Source organism: Schistocerca gregaria, chromosome 3 (assembly GCF_023897955.1).
Source record: "Schistocerca gregaria isolate iqSchGreg1 chromosome 3, iqSchGreg1.2, whole genome shotgun sequence".
NCBI classification, from domain to species: Eukaryota; Metazoa; Arthropoda; class Insecta; order Orthoptera; family Acrididae; genus Schistocerca; species Schistocerca gregaria.
Genome location: NC_064922.1, coordinates 698,461,800 through 698,484,287, shown reverse-complemented (window position 1 = coordinate 698,484,287; position 22,488 = coordinate 698,461,800). Strand labels below are relative to the sequence as shown.

Sequence of the window (22,488 nt, the reverse complement as noted above, 5' to 3'; positions counted from 1 at the left end):
CGCTAAAACCTCTGGCCATCAGGATTAAAATATCTGTCATACTAATCTCGATTTTGTCTTCCATTACACTGTCCCAGAAATTTATTGTCTATAGCATGATCCTCGTATCTCTGAATATTGTTACAGCACACGAAAATTTCGTGTGTGTATGTAGGTCAATGCACCAACTTCCTCTGTACCACTACTTATTCTAAATTAATACTGTACATAAGGCCAAAAAGTAGTAACCTTGATGTTGCCTGTAGTAAATGCAAACTATACTCAACACATTTGGTACATGACATCTTTGCCATCCCAACCTCCCTCTCTACGTACCTCACATGGTTAAGCAAAGTAAAGGTCTTTCATAGGCATTATAAAACTTTACAGTTAACATACTTCCTTCTTCTGGAGAAACAGGACTTTTATGGTGAAGAGTGTACAACGTTCTACATGAAATCGCTGCAAGTGACAGTTGTATAGATGGCAGAAACTATTAGTATTTTTCTTTCTTGACATATGTTATGAAACAAACTCTCTGTCAATTGTAGTCCTAGATGTATGATGGACCAGATCTCATTTCTGAATACAAAGAGACAAAGATTAGACTTACAAAATAAATTCAATTATCCTCTCTCTTTTTATAATGCTACTCACAAAAAGCCATTGCAGATACTGTTACAGTCTAGCATAGCATTTATGGCAAGTGCTATCTGCAATGGTTTGTTGAAGAGTCATTCCAGCATTTATGTGCAGTGTGGCTAGTTCCAAAATGAAACTGGAGGTTCTTGCACTAAAACACAATGAGTGAGTGGAACACACATCGGTATATGTGTGTGTTTTGTCTACTTCTGGCAAAGGCCACGCTGAACGAAAGCTCACTTTCTCACAGTCTTTTTGCTGTGCCTATCCACAACTCAGTATCTCTTCTACAAGGTATCAACTATCCTTTTCATAATACTGTAACATTCCATCTGGATTTTCCATTCTACAAAGTAATAATTATGATAAACTGATTACTGTAAACTTCGGATCCTTAAGGGCTATACTGAAGTGACTACAACAATATTCTCTAACAGACTGATGGCAATGTTCATCTACATCTACATCTACATTTATACTCCGCAAGCCACCCAACGATGTGTGGCGGAGGGCACTTTACCTGCCACTATCATTACCTCCCTTTTCTGTTCCAGTCGCGTATGGTTTGCGGGAAGAACGACTGTCTGAAAGCCTACGTGTGCACTCAAATCTCTATAATTTTAAATTAGTGATCTCCTCGGCAGGTATAAGTAGGGGGAAGCAATATATTCGATACCTCATTCAGAAACGCACCCTCTCGAAACCTGGCGAGCAAGCTACACCGCGACGCAGAGCGCCTCTTTTGCAGAGTCTGCTACTTGAGTTTGCTAAACATCTCTGTTAACGCTATCACGGTTACCAAAAAACCCTGCGACAAAATGTGCCACTCTTCTTTGGATCTTCTCTACCTCCTCTGTCAACCCGATCTGGTACGGATCCCACACTGATGAGCAATACTCAAGTATAGGTCAAGTGAGTGTTTTGTAAGCCACCTCCTTTGTTGATGGTATACATTTTCTAAGGACTCTCCAAATGAATCTCAACCTGGTATCCGCTTACCAACAATTAATTTTATGTGATCATTCCACTTCAAATCGCTTCGCACGCACACACCCAGATATTTTACAGAAGTAACCGCTACCAGTGTTTGTTCCGCTATCATATAATCATACAATAAAGGATCCTTCTTTCTATGTATTAGCAATACATTACATTTGTCTATGTTAAGGGTCAGTTGCCACTCCCTGCACCAAGTGCCTATCCGCTGCAGATCTTCCTGCATTTCGCTACAATTTTCTAATGCTGCTACTTCTCTGTATACTGCAGCAACATCCGCGAAAAGCCGCATGGAACTTCCGACACTATCTACTAGGTCACTTATATATATTGTGAAAAGCAGTGGTCCCATAACACTCCTTTGTGGCACGCCAGAGGTTAATTTAACGTCTGTAGACGTCTCTCCACTGATAACAACATGCTGTGATCTGTTTGCTAAACACTCTTCAATCCAGCCACACAGCTGGTCTGATATTCCGTACGCTCTTACTTTGTTTATCAGGCGACAGTGTGGAACTGCATAGAACGCCTTCCGGAGGTCAAGGAAAATAGCATCTACCTAGGAGTCAGTATCTAATATTTTCTTGGTCTCAAGAACAAATAAAGTGATTTGGGTCTCACACAATCGCTGTTTCCAGAATCCATGTTGATTCCTACAGAGTAGATTCTGGGTTTCCAAAAACGACATGATACTCGAGCAAAAAACATGTTCTAAAATTCAACAGCAGATTTACGTCAGAGATATAGGTCTATAGTTTTGCGCATCTGCTCGACAACCCTTCTTGAAGACTGGGACTACCCGTGCTCTTTTCCAATGATTTGGAATCTTCCGTTCCTCTAGAAACTTGTGGTACACGACTGTTAGAAGGGGGGCAAGTTCTTTCGCATACTCTGTGTAGAACCGAACTGGTATCCCGTCACGTCCAGTGGACTTTCCTCTATTGAGTGATTCCAGTTGCTTTTCTATTCCTTGGGCACTTATTTCGATGTCAGCCATTTTTTCGTTTGTGCGAGGATTTAGAGAAGGAACTGCAGTGCGGTCTTCCTCTGTGAAACAGCTTTGGAAAAAGATGTCAAGTATTTCAGCTTTACATGTGTCATCCTCTGTTTCAATGCCATCATCATCCCGGAGTGTCTGAATATGCTGTTTCAAGCCACTTACTGATTTAACGTAAAACCAGAACTTCCTAGGATTTTTTGTCAAGTCGGTACATAGAATTTTACTTTTGAATTGACTGAACGCTTCACACATGGCTTTCCTTACGCTAACTTTGACATCATTTAGCTTCTGTTTGTCTGAGAGGTTTTGGCTGCGTTTAAATTCGCAGTGAAGCTCTTTGCTTTTGCACTAGCTTCCTAACTTTGCTGTTGAACCACGGTGGGTTTTTCCCGTCCCTCACACGTTTACTCGGCATGTACCTGTCTAAAACGCATTTTACGATTGCCTTGAACTTTTTCCATAAACACTCAACATTGTCAGTGTCGGAATAGAAATTTTCATTTTGATCTGTTAGGTAGTCTGAAATCTGCCTTCTATTACTCTTGCTAAACAGATAAACCTTTCTCCCTTTCTTTATATTCCTATTAACTTCCATATTCAGGGATGCTGCAACGGCCTTATGATCACTGATTACATGTTCTGCACTTACAGAGTCGAAAAGTTCGGGTCTGTTTGTTATCAGTAGGTCCAAGATATTATCTCCACGAGTAGGTTCATTGCTCGAGGTAATTTTCGGATAGTGCACTCAGTTTAATGTCACTCGATGCTCTGTCCCTACCTCCCGTTCTAAACATCTGAATGTCCCAGTCTATATCTGGTAAATTAAAATCTCCACCTAAGACTATAATGTGCTGAGAAAATTTATGTGAAACGTATTCCAAATTTTCTCTCAGTTGTTCTGCCACTAATGCTGCTGAGTCGGGAAGTTGGTAAAAGGAGCCAATTATTAACCTAGCTCGGTTGTTGAGTGTAACCTCCACCCATAAAAATTCACGGGGACGATCCACTTCTGCTTCAATACAGGATAAACTACTACTAACAGCGACAAACACGCCACCACCGGTTGCATACAATCTATCCTTTCTAAACACCGTCTGTGCCTTTGTACAAATTTTGGCAGAATTTATCTCTAGGTTTCTGTACCTATAACGATTTCAGCTTCGGTGCTTTCTATCAGCACTTGAAGTTCCGGTACTTTACCAATGCAACTTTGACAGTTTGCAATTATAATACCCCAGAATGAGATTTTCACTCTGCAGCGGAGTGTGCGCTGATATGTAACTTCCTGGCAGATTAAAACTGTGTGCCTGACTGACACTCAAACTCGGGACCTTTGCCTTTCCCGGGCAAGTGCTCTACCAACTGAGCTACCGCTGCAGAGTGAAAATCTCATTCTGGAAACATCCCCCAGGCTGTGGCTAAGCCATGTCTCCGCAATATCCTTTCTTTCAGGAGTGCTAGTTCTGCAAGGTTCGCAGAAGAGCTTCTGTAAAGTTTGGAAGGTAGGAGACGGATACTGGCAGAAGTAAAGCTGTGAGTACCAGACGTGAGTCGTGTTTCGGTGCCCAGACTGAGGGGCAACCTCTGGAACAGGACAAGCAGCCATGTCTGGTCAAAGATCAGTATCAGCCTGAGACACAGCCTGAAACCAGTTCGTCAGACAAACTGGAGAGGCCTTCCGTTCAGCCCTCCGGAATGTCTTTCATCCCCAGCTACACCTCAAGATGACCTCCCACACTACCACAGGTGAGGGATCAGCCTCAATGTGGGCAGTATCCGGGGCAGCCACAGTCGTAGTCCAATCGGGGGATGTGTGGGATGAGCTGGCCGTCCCCGACAAACCCCCATCCGGACCCCCACAGTGATGCCCATTGGCAACAGCCCCAAGCTATGTGACCAAAGCCAACACTCCTGAACCTGGGAGCGAAGGGATGCCAACTCAGCCTCCATCCGAACACAGCAGTTGCAGTCCCTATCCATGCTAAAAACTGTTGCGCAAAGAACGTCTGAACTAATCTACAAAGAGCACAAACAAATCGACACAAAATTTAAACAGTTATTAAAATACAAGATTGCCTAGTAAATGTAGTAATGCTGCTACTTGCGCACTGCTGACACACTGCTCGGCAGCGGAAGGAGACTACGCGATTATACACTATTCAGGTACTAAAACGCAATGCTACAACTTTCAAATACTATAACACGCCCGAAATTTATGAACTAAACAATGCAAGTACCAAAAACACGCAACAAAATTAAGAATTAAACTATATAACAAATAAGTGAGCTATATAAAAAACAAAGATTCCAAGACTTGCCAAGCGGGAAAGCGCCGGTAGACAGGCACAATAAATAAAACACACAAACACACACACAGAATTTCTAGCTTTCGCAACCGACGGTTGCTTCTTCAGGAAAGAGGGAAGGAGAGGGAAAGACGAAAGGATGTGGGTTTTAAGGGAGAGGGTAAGGAGTCATTCCAATCCCGGGAGCGGAAAGACTTACCTTAGGGGGAAAAAAGGACAGGTGTACACTCGCACACACACACATATCCATCTGCACATACACAGACACAAGCAGACATTTGTAAAGGCAAAGAGTTTGGGCAGAGATGTCAGTTGAGGCGGAAGTACAGAGGCAAAGAAGTAGTTGAAAGACAGGTGAGGTATGAGTGGCGGCAACTTGAAATTAGCGGAGGTTGAGGCCTGGCGGATATCGACTGTCTACCGGCACTTTCCCGCTTGGTAAGTCTTGGAATCTTTGTTTTTTATATATATATTTCCCATATGGAAGTTGCTTTCTATTTTATTTAAAATAAGTGAGCTAGGCGTATTCGACTTTCTGTTGGCAGCTGCTTATCCAATGGCGGCAGAGAGCATACTGATACTGATGTTCTGGTGGTTGTGATGACTTTGTAATCAATATCCACGTATAGGAAACATGCAGCAGTCCTCAGTAGTTAGGAGGCCTCGGTCAGTTGAAAAAGTCTAACAGAAAGAAGAGGGTTCTGCTGCTATGTAGTTCACACAGTAGAGGTGTGGGCCAGCAGTTGTTTCATGCAACTGTTTCAGCATCACGATCAGCCTAATCTTAATGCGGTTGTTAGGTGCGTTAACATGGACTGGAAAAGGCACTGATAGCAGAGGGCATGCGCCACATTTCAGTGGTGCCAGTTGAGTCTACCAGCAGATGGGGTTTCATTAGGCATGGCCTGCACCTCAATAGGTTTGGGAAGGGAAGGCTGGCAAAGCTTGTAGGTGACAGTGTAGTGAGTGCTGGTGGCATCACTCATGGAAAAATTCCTGTAGTCCTTGGTGACAGAGCAGCATCTTTTTTAGATTGAAGTCAACTGATAGGTATACCTGTTTAAAGAAGTCCCTCTAACTAAGGGCTCACCTTCAGAGGATGTGATGTTTCCAAATAGAGAAGGAATTAGTATATTTCGTCAAAATATAAGAGGTATTAGAGGTAAAGTTAGTGAACTGCTTATAGATGTTGACTCTGAAATTATTGGTATATCGGAGCATCACTTAAATAATTTGACAATTCAGAGGCTTCTTTTATCAGGACACTGATTAGCTGGCTGTTTTTCAAGGAGTTCCTTGCAGGGCGGGGGAGTGGCCATATATGTAAATAACAGTATTCCGTTTGAGTCCATAGATATATCACGGCACTGCACTGAACAGATATTTGAATGTTGTGCTGGGGCAGTTGAATTCAGTGAAACTAAACTTCTAATTGTTGTTGTATATAGGTCCCCTAACTTCAGAGTATTTCTGCTCAAGCTAAAGAGGGTTCTTGATTCACTTTTTGGGAACTACCAGAAATTAGTTATATGTGGTGACTTAAATATTAATTTTGTATATGACGGTGCAAGAAAAATGATGTTGATAGATCTCCTTAATTCATATGATCTGTTGCAGGCTGTGTTTTTTTCAACTAGGGTGCAGGGGAACAGTAGCACAGCCACAGACAATATTTTTATTCATTCTTCATTATTAGATGGGCACTCTGTTGGTAAAAGCATGAATGGCCTCTCACACCATGTTGCGCAAATTTTAACACTAAAAGGCTTTTGTACTCAAACCAATGTCATAATTCATTACCAACTATGTAGGAATAGCAATAGAGAGTTTATTAAACCTCGTCAAGTAACAAGAGTGGCAGGAAGTTTATAGTGCTGATATATAGACTGGCAATGGCAAGGAAAGAGTTTCTGAAGAAGAGAAATTTGTTAACATCGAGTATAGATTTAAGTGCAAGGAAGTCGTTTCTGAAAGTATTTGTATGGAGTGTAGCCATGTATGGAAGTGAAACATGGACGATAAATAGTTTGGACAAGAAGAGAATAGAAGCTTTCGAAATGTGGTGCTACAGAAGAATGCTGAAGATTAGATGGGTAGATCACATACCTAATGATGAAGTATTGAATAGAATTGAGGAGGAGTGTGTGGCACAACTTCACAAGAAGAAGGGACTGGTTGGTAGGACATGCTCTGAGGCATCAAGGGATCACAAATTTAGCACTGAAGGGCAGCGTGGAGGGTAAAAATTGTAGAGGGAGACCAAGAGATGAATACACTAAGCAGATTCAGAAGGATGTGGGTTGCAGCAAGTACTGGGAGATGAAGAAGCTTGCACAGGATAGGGTAGCATGGAGAGCTGCATCAAACCAGTCTCAGGGCTGAAGACCACAACAACAGCAACATAGATTACAAATATAATGCTTTCCTTAACACATTTCTCTTGCTCTTTGAGAGTTGCTTTCCATTAAACATTCTAAAGGGAATACTAGCAGTAAAAGGCAGCCTGAGTGGCTGACTAATGGGATAAGGTTATCACGCAGAACAAAGTGGAAGTTATATCAAAATGTTTGAAATAGCCACAATCAAGCTACAGTAGCCCATTACAAACATTACTGTAAGGTGCTTATAAATGTTGTTATGAAGCAAAGAGCATATCGTATGCAAATGAATAGCTATTTCACGGGATTAAATTAAAACCATATTGTCAGTTGTGAAGGAAGTGTCTGGTCAGCCCACAAAGTCAACGATATGTCAGTTCATAGTAAAAATATTTCTCTTATTGATAAATCTGATATATGTACAGTATTTAACAATCATTTTTTTTTTTAGCACTGCTGGTCAATTGAACAAAAATTTGACTTCTACAGGGACTCATATAACTCTCTTGGCAAACACCTTTATGAGATTGATGTCTGAAATACTCCTCTGTGATACAGACCAAGGGGAGATTGAGTTAATAGTTAAATCACTGAAGACTAAAGACTCTCACGCTTATGATGGAGTGCCTAGCAGAATATTACAGTACTGTGCTGCACATGTTAGCCCTGTATTTAGCCATATTTGTAATTTTTCCTTTAGGAATGGTCAGTTTTCTGAACAATTAAAGTCCGCAGTAGTAAAGCTGCTTAATAAAAAGGGAGAAAGGAATAATGTAGACAATTTTAGACTTATTTCTATGCCATCAGTGTTTGCTAATTATTGAAAAGGCTGTATATGTAAGGATGATTGATCATTTCACATCACACGATTTGCTATCAAGTTTACAGTTCGGCTTTAGAAGTCGTTTAACAACTGAAAATGCTATATTCTCTTTCCTCTGTGAGGTACTAGTTGTGTTAAACAAAAGGTTTCAAACACTAGGCATAGTTTTTTATTTAACTAAGGCATTTGATTGTGTTGATGACAAAATACTGCTCCACAAGTTGTACCATTAAGGAACATGGGTTCACCTCTTACTTTGACAGACAGCAAAAGGTCATTATTCACAGGGTTGAGAACGGCTGTGATGTGGGGTCTGAGTGGGGTACAGTCAAGTGGGGGGTGCCCCAGGATCAGTCTTGGGGCCACTCCTGTTCCTTATTTATATAAATGATATGCCCTCTAGTATTACAGGTAACACTAAAATACACTCCTGGAAATGGAAAAAAGAACACATTGACACCGGTGTGTCAGACCCACCGTACTTGCTCCGGACACTGCGAGAGGGCTGTACAAGCAATGATCACACGCACTGCACAGCGGACACACCAACAACTGCGGTGTTGGCCGTCGAATGGCGCTAGCTGCGCAGCATTTGTGCACCGCCGCTGTCAGTGTCAGCCAGTTTGCCGTGGCATACGGAGCTCCATCGCAGTCTTTAACACTGGTAGCATGCCGCGACAGCGTGGACGTGAACCGAATGTGCAGTTGATGGACTTTGAGCGAGGGCGTATAGTGGGCATGCGGGAGGCCGGGTGGACGTACCGCCGAATTGCTCAACACGTGGGGCGTGAGGTCTCCACAGTACATCGATGTTGTCGCCAGTGGTCGGCGGAAGGTGCACATGCCCGTCGACCTGGGACCGGACCGCAGCCATGCACGAATGCACGCAAAGACCATAGGATCCTACGCAGTGCCGTAGGGGACCGCACCGCCACTTCCCAGCAAATTAGGGACACTGTTGCTCCTGGGGCATCGGCGAGGACCATTCGCAACCGTCTCCATGAAGCTGGGCTACAGTCCCGCACACCGTTAGGCCGTCTTCCGCTCACGCCCCAACATCGTGCAGCCCACCTCCAGTGGTGTCGCGACAGGCGTGAATGGAGGGACGAATGGAGACGTGTCGTCTTCAGCGATGAGAGTCGCTTCTGCCTTGGTGCCAATGATGGTCGTATGCGTGTTTGGCGCCGTGCAGGTGAGCGCCACAATCAGGACTGCATACGACTGAGGCACACAGGGCCAACACCCAGCATCATGGTGTGGGGAGCGATCTCCTACACTGGCCGTACACCTCTGGTGATCGTCGAGGGGACACTGAATAGTGCACGGTACATCCAAACCGTCATCGAACCCATCGTTCTACCATTCCTAGACCGGCAAGGGAACTTGCTGTTCCAACAGGACAATGCACGTCCGCATGTGTCCCGTGCCACCCAACGTGCTCTAGAAGGTGTAAGTCAACTACCCTGGTCAGCAAGATATCCGGATCTGTCCCCCATTGAGCATGTTTGGGACTGGATGAAGCGTCGTCTCACATGGTCTGCACGTCCAGCACGAACGCTGGTCCAACTGAGGTGCCAGGTGGAAATGGCATGGCAAGCCGTTCCACAGGACTACATCCAGCATCTCTACGATCGTCTCCATGGGAGAATAGCAGCCTGCATTGCTGAGAAAGGTGGATATACACTGTACTAGTGCCGACATTGTGCATGCTCTATTGCCTGTGTCTATGTGCCTGTGGTTCTGTCAGTGTGATCATGTGATGTATCTGACCCCAGGAATGTGCCAATAAAGTTTCCCCTTCCTGGGACAATGAATTCACGGTGTTCTTATTTCAATTTCCAGGAGTGTATTTCTGTTTGCTGATCACACTAGCTTGGTAGTAAAGGATGTTGCGTGCTACACTGGCTTGATTTCAAATAGTGCAGTTCATGATGTAAGTTCATGGCTTGTAGAAAATAAACTATATGGTATTATATTTTGGGTAACTCTTTCCATTCTAAAAGGATATTTTTGTCTTAGAAATGGGTGGTTCGGGCAGTAAGTGGTGTAAGTTACGAACCTCTTGTTGACCCCTGTTCATGAGTCTGGGTATTTTGACACTGGCCTGTCAATATATACCCTCCTTACTGTCATTTCTTGTTAACAATATTAACTTATTGCCAAGAATAAGCAGCTTTCACTCAGTTAATACTCAGCTGAAATCACACCTGCATTTGGATCAGACTTCCTTAACTCTTGTGCAGAAAGGTGTGCAATATATTTCTGCATCCATTTTCAGTAAGATACCACTAAAATTCAAAAATCTTAGCAGTAATCCAAGTGGTTTCAATTTTAAACTTAAGAGTTTCCCCATGGGTCACTCCTCCTATTCTGTCAAGGAGTTCCTTGAAAAATTAAGCTGATTCTTGTTGTATTGTTGACTGCATTTACTTAAACTTGTGGCTTGACTTTTTTTGGGTTCATACACATTTTATTTTTATCTGTTATTACTTTTATGTTGTAATTTTATGTACTGACATGTTCGACATGTAAATAAATAAAATAAATTACAGTACCTTACCAGGTTTAAGTAATTCAAAAACTGAAGAAACTTTCATTTGCATGACAATATGTTTCAACAATCTGTGCTTTCATCTTAATTTCTAGTTTTTTTATCTACCTGAATCAAAGCAACATTAATTTGTTAACATTGCACAGATTGTGGAATACATCACTTTGATATAAGATCCATGTTCCACTCCAGAAAGATGAGCAAAATAATATAAATACTTTTTTTAAACATTTTTCTGTTATGTATTTTCAGTTAATTCTCTACATTTGTGCACCGTATCAGTCATTCATTACACCGATGAAAAAAAAAGGATCAAATACCTGTGAATTTTATCAAAGAAAACTTCTGAAAACATTTTCTTCAACTGGTAGTTGACATTGTTTTTATTAAACTGTTACAAACATCACAAGCCAGCAATATTGTCACATATGCTTGATAACACAATAAAGGTATAAAATCACAAAATAAATAGTAGATACAAAATAAAATCTCTCTTGCAAAATTTCCTTAGATGAGAGGACAGAGCAATTGACATTTAAAAGGGAGCAAGCACAGTACATTTGTACATTACTGGTTGGGGATAAATAAATAAATAGGAAACAGGCAACTTATTAAAAAAAATTTCCAAATTGCCTATACAAATATTTTACTTTGCAATGTGTTTGTACAGCACTCTCTACAAACATGACATTGGGAAAAAGTCTTCATACGATAATTCTTACGGTAACTTACAAGAATTAACAAATAGTGAGGAATTTGTTTCTGTTAAGCTTCACACTGCAAAATGTCAAAGGAAGCCCAAGGCATTAAAAGACTGTAAAATGCAAAACTCAAACAGCAGGAAAGAGAAGCTGGTCCACACAAAGAAGACTAGTATGCAATGAACATAAAAGTCTTCGTGAATTATTCCCTTCATTTTTGTTTCCATAAGCAATTGCTAAAGACCTCTCTTTCCAAAGATTCAACTTTTATACATGTCTCCATACTTCTTAAAACATTATTTCCTACAACAGATAAATGCATCAGTGGTACACAAGGAAAGAAACCCTATATTTGTATATACTGGATAAAAATACCTTTTTCAATGTAAGTTTCATGACACTGCATTTGTAAACAATCAGCACATTCATTTGTGCTAGGAGGAGGAGGAGCAGAAATGATGAGTGCCTGACTTAATGCTCAAGTGGGTTGGTATTCAACTATACTAAGGGTAAGTTAAATTATTTTAAATTACTGCTTCTCTTTAATATACCAGTAATTAGGAATGGTAATTTACAAATATATCACCGCACAAAAAACATTCCATTGAAATCTGAGCCTGTAACACTTCATGAATGCATCACTGCTGAAGTTTAAAGAGCTGATTTACATTTTTATTACATAAAAATCTCAGAACATTTAATTTACAGAAGTTAAATCAAGAACACTTTTCGGAATGTTAAAATTGAGCTATAAATGAAGGTGACACGGATGGTAGAAGCCACGTGTTAATAATTAGATTCAGATGATACTGAGAAGTAGAAGGTGGAATACAAATAGTGGAAGGAGTAAAGGTAATCTAATCACTCATCATATAGTCGACACTGAACGACTGAGAGGTACAACACTACTGCAACAATCCACCTTGGTGACAGAATGCTACCATGGGTGTGTGTATATGTATGTTTTCACTAGTCAGTCAGCTCTGAAGATGGACACTGGGTGAAAGCTCAGAAACTATTTTGATCTTGTTAATGTCCATTCAACCACTCATGTTACCTGATCCCTATTTTGAAATATCTGTATCTCCAATACATGTGTCTGTTACCAAGAGTCCTACAATTGCTCCAGTACTTCTAAGTTAATGGAAGACAACATAGTTTCTGAACATATGTACAAAAAACTGTCTGATTTAAATTAGAGGCACGAAAAATGAGGCACGGAGAATGTGTGTGTATGTGTGTGTGTGTGTGTGTGTGTGTGAATGCTCACATGCGCTGCAGGTGTATGAATTGTATAAATCAAAAGTACAATTATCTGTTGCTTATATTCTATGTAATATCCACCAATGATTTGCCTTTCCTTACTGGTTTTATTATCTTGTTCCATGCTGCAGTTTTCATCACTGCAAAACACTTACTAAATACTGTTTCTTAGATCTTTAAACGGTTTCAATCTTTGCACACAGTAAACAACTCCAATAAATGCCAGCTCTTAACAAGCTGTTCAAAGTTCAATTCATGTCTTTACAAGTGTCTTCCCAATGTTTCATTGTCCTAGGATAACCTATTTTTCAAGTAGGCTCTCTCAAGTAGCAAAATTGTAACCATCATGTACATTGTGAACATAGATCATGGCTTGATGAAAGTGATACGAAATACTCTTGTGTTTTCTGACAAAATGATGCCCAGTTTAACGTTGTCTTTAACAATTTTCGTTTTTGTAAACTATAAATCTGGGGAAAGCTCACCAATTTCCATCAAATCACCACTGTGTGCAAGTATAAGCAGAAACTCAATCATTGACATAACAACACCCTTTCCTTATCTACAAATGTGTTGCTCTTTAGCAGGTGTGTTTCTCCGGTGCAAATGGAATTAAATAAGTGGAGACTGTTTTATTGAAGTTGACAGTGGGCTAGGGCTTGAACACATACAACTTCCTTTTGTGTAGCTGTTGTTCTAAGAAAAAGTTGAACTTTTGAAATATTTTTTAAATCGTTATGACACCATAGACTCCAGGGTTAAATATACCTTTCTCATTACAACATTCCGTCAACAGTTATTGTAGACAATGAAACTGCAAAGGTACAAAGGGGGATCAGGCTTGAACCTGGGACTTTTCCCCTTGTGGGCTAGTGCTCTTTTGACAGAGCTATCCAAGCACAATCCAACTTCACAGTTTTAAATTTACAAGTACCTCTTCTCATATATTTCACAGTTTTAATCTGCAAGGAAGTGTCAGATCAGTGCAGACACCATTGTAGAGTGAAAATTCATCTAGGAACTACTGACAGGTTTGCAGTGGTATAACCATGATCACTACAAAAGAAAGAAGGGTATGCTTGAGACTTTATGTACAAACATAAAATATGTGAGCGATAACACAAACCATATTCATCCATGAATTTATCACTGAGAGAAAAAAATGTATAACTGAAGCAGTAGTAGTGGTGGTAGTAGTAGTAGTAGTAGTAGTAGTAGTAGTAATTGGATTCTTGCAGTATACAGATTGCAGGTGAGAGTTGTATCATTTCTTTCTATGAAAAGGGAAGAAGGTGAGGGTTTTAAAATCTGATCAATGATGCCTTTGGACTGAGTACAAACTTAGATTTTGCAACGATGAAGAAGGAAATATATTGCACCATTGTCAAAGGAAGCATCCCAACAATTGTCTTGAATATTTTAAGACAACCACTGTAAACAAAATTTGGGTGGCTGGAGGGTTTGAATCCTGGTCCTCCCAAATGTGATTTTAGTGTCTTAACCATTCCAGCTCAGCTGGTTTTCTTGCAAAATTGAAATAATTAACTTTTCAGTTTTATCATACTTGGAACTTCAAAACTGATACAGGGTTATAAAGTAATGAAGCTGATGGAAATCACATTCACCAAGATCCTTTTTTTGCCTAGAGTTCGCAAATTCTTGTAGATTCCTGGTGTGTATGAAAGGCAGGGTGGTGGAGGTGAGGGAGAGTGGTGGGGAGGGGGAGGGACAGGTGGAGGAAGGGAGGGACAGAGGGGGAGGGAAGGACAGAGGGGGGGGAGAGACAGGGAGAGAGAGACAGAGGGAGGGAGGGAGGGAGGGAGGGAGGGAGGGAGGGAGGGAGGGAGGGAGGGAGGGAGGGAGGGAGGGAGGGAGGGAGGGAGGGAGATATCGTTTATGCAGCACTGCCTTTGCTTTACCCACCTATGACAAATAAGTATCCACTAATAAGTTCATACATTTTTTTTTTAATTTGCTGTAAAAATCTAACAAATGCAAGGTGAAACACCATAATCTGAGATAATTTTTTTTTCCTTTGTTAAGTACTAGCAAGCAGCAAGAACTCATTAAATAAAGGAAAATAGTCACTAGGCTTCCAAAGTGAGCCATCAAATGTATGTGATGTTATTTTCTAATAAAAGCATTCCCAGAGGATTTGATTGAGAATCTTCAAAGAATTTTGTGTTGTTACAGTGAGCATGACACATCAAAACAAATTACTAACTGGAATAAAAAAAGGTATAAACAGTAGGCACTTTGAAATGATATGTTTTAAATGTACACAATGTCTGTGTAAGTATACATAAAAATTTGTCTAAAACTTAATGCAAATTTTTGCAACTCTACTTCAATATAGACCTATATGCAACTGTGTTTAAGTCATTGAGAACCTCCTGAAGTAGACTAGGAATGGGAGAGGGGGCAGGCCAGGAGTTGTAGGAAAAAAGAGGAAAAACTACTTTGCAAAATGTGTGTCACTCAATCTGTGTATGCAGTTTACATTTTGTGAATGATTTAATGTAAAGTAAAATAAAGGTCATAATTTACAATATATTTTTCTGGATATTGTTATATAATGAAAGAATTAATGTTTCATTAATAAACTGTTATCTGGCAGCTTACAGAGTATTTACTTGGTTTACAAGTTTTAGTTAAAAAAGAAAAGTTGTTGAGCCTCAAAGATGACTACACCTTAAGTCTTTATATTATGCCTGTGTCCTTACAACTTCTTGCAGCTATTGAAGCTTATATAACAAAACAAGTCTTCTCAACTATCAGGAATATTATGATAAAGTGTTAAATAAATATAACCATACGGAAGTAACAAAACATTGACTGGATTTCTAAAAACAACACTGCTTTTTTGTGTACCACTGAAATACTTAACAATATTGAAATTTATTCCTAATGAGCAGAAGTTCATTTTGGGAAGAAATGCACAGGTTTTACCAAGCAAACTCAGTTTTATAAACCAATAAGCCGTATCTATTTTATATCTGACCATTTGTTGCTATCATATCATTACACAGAAAACAAATTCAGGATAAAAACAAACATGAAAGACTTCCACACATTTACACACAGCAAATGCAGACAACACACAGGTACTTAATGGGTTCATGCAATCCCCTAGATGTAAGTTTTTGGGCATTTTTAACAATGACAATTGTTTTCCCTTTGCATTCTGCAACTGCTATAAATAATGTACAATCATTGTTAAGTTGCCACTTTTGTGTATACAATGAGAACTATCCACACCATGAAACAGAAGCTTGAAACACCAAAGCAAAGGACTGGGGCAAATTGGAAAAAAAAACTCATCTTCCAATAAAAATGAGTTCTCAAATGCTGGCTATGTGCAACATCAGCAGCATTTGACATAAGGCACATGACCTTAGATATTTTAAAAATACTGAACCATCTATCTTAAAGACAAATATTCTTACCTTTTAGAGCAATCCTGGTAAGACTGCTATGAAAAAATTGCAATAGCCAATTTCTCTCTCATTACTGCCATGCATATTATGAGTCATTTAGCTGTCAAGTTATGTCACTGTTACACTGCGAAAGCAAGAAATTCCTGAAACTGCATGCTGTACTTGAGAACAAACCGTAACACGCACACACATTTCAAGAAGTCTAAATTTCAGGATATTGTATTATCTTGTGCATCTAATAGTGGGTGACTGTCATCGTCACTTGAGCAAGAATCATTTTCTTGAGGCGCCTCTGCTGATGCTGCAATAGAAATTAATAATACCACTAATCATTCACACACAACATTACAGGAGGCAATACACAATGAAACACATGAATGACACTCCTACAAGGTAAATGGTACAATTTCGACACAAGAGACGCATGCACACATGCAACACACTAATTACACTGCCAAATGCACCACATAAATACAAACACTTGTCTTTACAAACACATGCATGTGTCTATAAAAAAGTTACTCCAAAGAAGCCACACATGAATTGGATGTTTCCTTAAGCTACCTAAAAAAAAAAAAAAAAGAATTTATTCTGCGCATATACTATCTTCTAGTATTAAGGTACTTGAAGAACAGGTGTACTGTATTCTCGCACAGGTATGTGATAGATTTTATAAATGCACAGCATAAAGTTACTCCCACAACACATGATATCTTAGCAAATTATCACTCTACAAAAATTATTAAAAAGTTTACAGAAAGTTTTCACAATTTGTATTGATTGACAGCTAACTTGAAATGCAGACAAAGCAATACCAGTTTTACATATACCAACTTGACATAAGTAGCAAGATGTGTGTTCTCATGTCTGAATATGGTCAGTACTGACTGAAGTTAAAAACATGCTACATAAAAAATGATTTTGTAATTGTAATTCGTAAGCAACAGAATAAATTCAGCAGTACTCGTTTATTTGGTGTCCTGGTCAGTGGAAAACACTGCTGCCAACTCAGAAATCCTACCACCTGGTTACACGAGGATCAACAGAGCAGCTCATGATTTGCATCCGGCACTATTGACACAGCAATGATTTGACCAAGTAACATGGTCATGCGTACAGCATTGTATCAGTGTATACTCTAGGCTGAATTTTAACTGTCAGATCAGTATATAAGGATAAGCACCAATTGTGAATCATCGAGTTTGGGCTGTGCTGGTCTCCCAGCTGTGAAATGAAGAAATGTAGTGTCTATGAGTACATATTTGGATTCTCTTGGGATGGACTACTTTCACTGGTGATGGCTTTAGACTATCTACATCTACATGACTACTCTGCAATTCACATTTAAGTGCTTGGCAGAGGGTTCATCGAACCACATTCATACTATCTCTCTACAATTCCACTCCCGAACAGCGAGCGGGAAAACCGAACACCTAAACCTTTCTGTTCGAGCTCTGATTTCTCTTATTTTATTTTGATGATCATTCCTACCTATGTAGGTTGGGCTCCTCTGATTTCTCTTATTTTATTTTGATGATCATTCCTACCTATGTAGGTTGGGCTCAACAAAATATTTTCGCATTCGGAAGAGAAAGTTGGTGACTGAAATTTCGTAAAAAGGTCTCGCCGCGACGAAAAATGTCTATGCTGTAATGACTTCCATCCCAACTCATGTATCATATCTGCCACACTCTCTCCCCTATAACGCGATAATACAAAATGAGCTGCCCTTTTTTGCATCCTTTCGATGTCCTCCGTCAATCCCACCTGGTAAGGATCCCACACCGCGCCGCAATATTCTAACAGAGGACGAACGAGTGTAGTGTAAGCTGTCTTTTTAGTGGACTTGTTGCATCTTCTAAGTGTCCTGCCAATGAAACGCAACCTTTGGCTCGCCTTCCCGACAATATTATCTATGTGGTCCTTCCAACTGAAGTTGTTCGTAATTTTAACACCCAGGTACTTAGTTGAATTGACAGCCTTGAGAATTGTACTGTTTATCGAGTAATCGAATTCCAACGGATTTCTTTTGGAACTCATGTGGATCATCTCACACTTTTCGTTATTTAGCGTCAACTGCCACATGACACACCATACAGCAATCTTTTCTAAATCGCTTTGCAACTGATACTGGTCTTCGGATGACCTTACTAGACGCTAAATTACAGCATCATCTGCGAACAGTCTAAGAGAACTGCTCAGATTGTCACCTAGGTCATTTATATAGATCAGGAACAGTAGAGGTCCCAGGACGCTTCCCTGGGGAACACCTGATATCACTTCAGTTTTACTCAATGATTTGCCGTCTATTACTACGAACTGCGACCTTCCTGACAGGAAATCACGAATCCAGTCGCACAACTGAGACGATACCCCATAGCTCCGCAGCTTGATTAGAAGTCGCTTCTGAGGAACGGTATCAAAAGCTTTCCGGAAATCTAGAAATACGCAATCAACTTGAGATCCCCTGTCGATAGCGGCCATTACTTCGTGCGAATAAAGAGCTAGCTGCGTTGCACAAGAGCGATGTTTTCTGAAGCCATGCTGATTACTTGTCAATAGATCGTTCCCTTCGAGGTGATTCATAATGTTTGAATACAGTATATGCTCCAAAACCCTACTGCAAACCGACGTCAATGATATAGGTCTGTAGTTAAATGGATTACTCCTACTACCCTTCTTGAACACTGGTGCGACCTGCGCAATTTTCCAATCTGTAGGTACAGATCTATCGGTGAGCGAGCGGTTGTATATGAGTGCTAAATAGGGAGCTATAGTATCAGCATAATCTGAAAGGAACCTAATCGGTATACAATCTGGACCTGAAGACTTGCCCGTATCAAGCGATTTGAGTTGCTTCGCAACCCCTAAGGTATCTACTTCTAAGAAACTCATGCAGGCAGATGTTCGTGTTTCAAATTCTGGAATATTCCATTCGTCTTCCCTGGTGAAGGAATTTCGGAAAACTGCGTTCAATAACTCCGCTTTAGCGGCACAGTCGTCGATAACAGTACCATCGGCACTGCGCAGCGAAGGTATTGACTGCGTCTTGCCGCTTGTGTACTTTACATACGACCAGAATTTCTTCGGATTTTCTACCAAATTTCGAGACAATGTTTCGTTGTGGAACCTATTAAAGGCATCTCGCATCGAAGTACGTGCCAAATTTCGCGCGTCTGTAAATTTTAGCCCATTTTCGGGATTTCGCGTTCTTCTGAACTTCGCATGCTTTTTCCGTTGCCTCTGCAACGGCGTTCGGACCTTTTTTGTGTACCACGGGGGATCCGTTCCATCTCTTACCAATTTATGAGGTATGAATATCTCAATTGCTGTTGCTACTATATCTTTGAATTTGAGCCACATCTCGTCTACATTCGCATAGTCAGTTCGGAAGGAATGGAAATTTTCTTTTAGGAAGGCTTCTAGTGGCACTTTATCCGCTTTTTTAAATAAAATTATTTTGCGTTTGTTTCTGATGGATTTGGAAGAAATGGTATTGAGCCTAGCTACAATGACCTTGTGATCACTAATCCCTGTATCAGTCATGATGCTCTCTATCAGCTCTGGATTGTTTGTGGCCAAGAGGTCAAGTGTGTTTTCGCAACCATTTACAATTCGCGTGGGTTCGTGGACTAACTGCTCGAAATAATTTTCGGAGAATGCATTTAGGACAATCTCGGAAGACGTTTTCTGCCTACCACCGGTTTTGAACAAGTATTTTTGCCAACATACCAAGGGTAGGTTGAAGTCCCCACCAACTATAACCGTATGAGTGGGGTATTTATTTGTTACGAGACTCAAACTTTCTCTGAACTGTTCCGCAACTGTATCATCGGAGTCTGGGGGTCGGTAGAAGGAGCCAATTATTAACTTAATTCAGCTGTTAAGTATAACCTCCACCCATACCAATTCGCACAGAGTATCTACTTCGACTTCACTACAAGATAAACCACTACTGACAGACACAAACACTCCACCACCAATTCTGCCTAATCTATCTTTCCTGAACACCGTCTGAGACTTCGTAAAAATTTCTGCAGAACTTATTTCAGGCTTTAGCCAGCTTTCTGTGCCTATAACAATATCAGCTTCTGTGCTTTCTATTAGCGCTTGAAGCTCAGGGACTTTTCCAGCGCAACTACAACAATTTACAACTATAATTCCGACTATTCCTTGATCCAAGCACGTCCTGTAACGGCCAAGCACCCTTTGACATTGCAGCCCATCCCGCACTTTCCCGAGGCCTTCAAACCTAAAAAACCGCCCAGTCCACGCCACACAGCCTCCGCTACCTGTGTAGCCGCCAGCTGAGTGTAGTGAACTCCTGACCTATTCAGCGGAACCCGAAACCCCACCACCCTGTGGCGCAAGTCAAGGAATCTGCAGCCAATACGGTCGCAAAACCGTCTGAGCCTCTGATTCAGACCCTCCACCCGGCTCTGCACCAAAGGTCCGCAGTCGGTTCTGTCAACGATGCTGCAGATGGTGAGCTCTGCCTTCATCTCGTAAGCAAGACCGGCAGCCTTCACCAAATCAGATAGCCGCTGGAATCCAGAGAGAATTTCCTCAGATCCAAAGCGACACACGTCATTAGTGCCGACATGTACCACCACCTGCAGCTGGCTGCACCCTGTGCTCTTCAGGGCATCCGGAAGGACCCTTTCCACATCAGGAATGACTCCTCCCGGAATGCACACGGAGTGCACACTGGATTTCTTCCCCTCCTTAGCCGCCGTATCCCTAAGGGGCCCCATTACGCGCCTAACATTGGAGCTCCCAACTACCAGTAAGCCCACCCTCTGCGATTGCCCGGACCTTGAAGGCTGAGAATGATCTTCTGAAACAGGGCAGGCAGCTGCATCTGGCTCAGCCAGAGACAGTGCCTGAAACCGGTTTGTCAGACGCACCGGGGAGGCTTTCTGATCAGCCTCCGGGGACGCCTTTCGCTGCCTGCCACGTCTTGGAACGACCTCCCAATCAACCACAGGCGAGGGCTCAGCCCCACTGCGGGCAGCAACCAGTGGCAACCACAGCGGCAGACCGATCTGGGGACAGACGGGACGAGGTTGACATCCCCGTGATACCCAAGTCCGGCTCCCCACAGTGGTGCCCATTGGCAACAGCCTCAAGCTGCGCGACCGAAGTCAGCGCCGATTGCAGCTGTGAGCGAAGGGATGCCAAGTCAGCCCTCATCCGAACACAGCAATCGCAGTCCCTGTCCATTCTAATCTATGTTTAACAACAGTTACCGAAACACGAGTCCGTGCCTAGATAACGCAAGTGGAACACGCAAAGAATGTATCAACTAACCTGTACAAATGCCTAACGACTGCGCTACAATCTGCTGAATTTACGATTACAGTAACTAAAACTCGAAATTGCACCTCCTATACGAAACTCACACGCAATTTAAATAAGAATCTACGAAGTAAACACTAAGGCACGATGCTATAACCCTCAAATACTATAATACGCCTGAAATATATGAATTAAACAATGCAAGTACCCAAAAACACGCAAAGAAATTAATTAAACTATCTAACAAATAAGTAAGCTAGGGTTATACGACTTGCTGCTGCAGCTGCTTATCCAATGGCGGCAGGGAGCACAATGACTATGACACACAAAACTTTCTTGTAACCTCTTTGGAATAGATTATGTACCACTAATAAATACATGGCAGAGCATGGGCTACACTGACCTTGGAAAGACAATAATTACAATTGTGCTGTATTTATTGTTTGCAGAAATTCTACATTGGAAATAAATATTAAGCAACTATGTACAATGAGTTTGAAATTTATGAAGAGGTGCTAACAATATCCACAGCTCATATAACAGCAGAAAATGTTATTGCTGAAGCGCCATCCCACAGTACCTACACAAGTAATTCAACCACACGTGACTGTTGCTCAACATTCAGTAACTTCTACCGTTACTCATTTGATGAAGATGATTAATTAGAACATTGCCAATATCCACAGCAAATGTTTGAGATTCTTGTTTGAAATCCTTTATGTTTAGAGTACCAGTGAAAAACTGGTATCAGACACACAGCAGTAGCACCTTATAATGATGTCAGGCTGCATGGGTATAAAAATGATGATACAGAAAATATAAATGGCATGTAGTGATAATTTGTCAAATGTGTACTACATAATAAAATGCAACACTTAATTGTATATAACTAATTTTTAATCATGTTCCTTAATAGACTTTATGACTAAGAGTAATCATCACACACAAACGTTTCACTATTATACTTAGGAAACATGTGAATGCAATGAGTACTGTGATGTCCATAGATGTGTTCAGTGTGGTGTCTGTATGGTTGTGTTTGTGATTGTGTGTACCACCTCTAGTGAAACTAGCTCGGACGCTGGTATAAATAGTTTTCTGTTGCTTATTTCTA

General features: G+C 41.0%; 1 protein-coding gene across 4 annotated transcripts in view; it reads right to left on the bottom strand.

The window, feature by feature from the left end:
• Window positions 1-11,025: 11,025 nt before the first annotated feature.
• LOC126354709 (cholinephosphotransferase 1) overlaps window positions 11,026-22,488 on the bottom strand; it is a 180,342-nt gene continuing 168,879 nt past the window's right edge. For 3 of the 4 annotated variants that reach the window (XM_050004551.1, XM_050004550.1, XM_050004553.1), the window contains one exon: window positions 11,026-16,377. In XM_050004551.1, the coding sequence (XP_049860508.1) occupies window positions 16,286-16,377 (92 nt within the window). In that variant the 3' untranslated portion in view covers window positions 11,026-16,285. The remainder of the gene's footprint in view (window positions 16,378-22,488) is intronic. The other variant, XR_007565376.1, reaches the window with a different exon arrangement.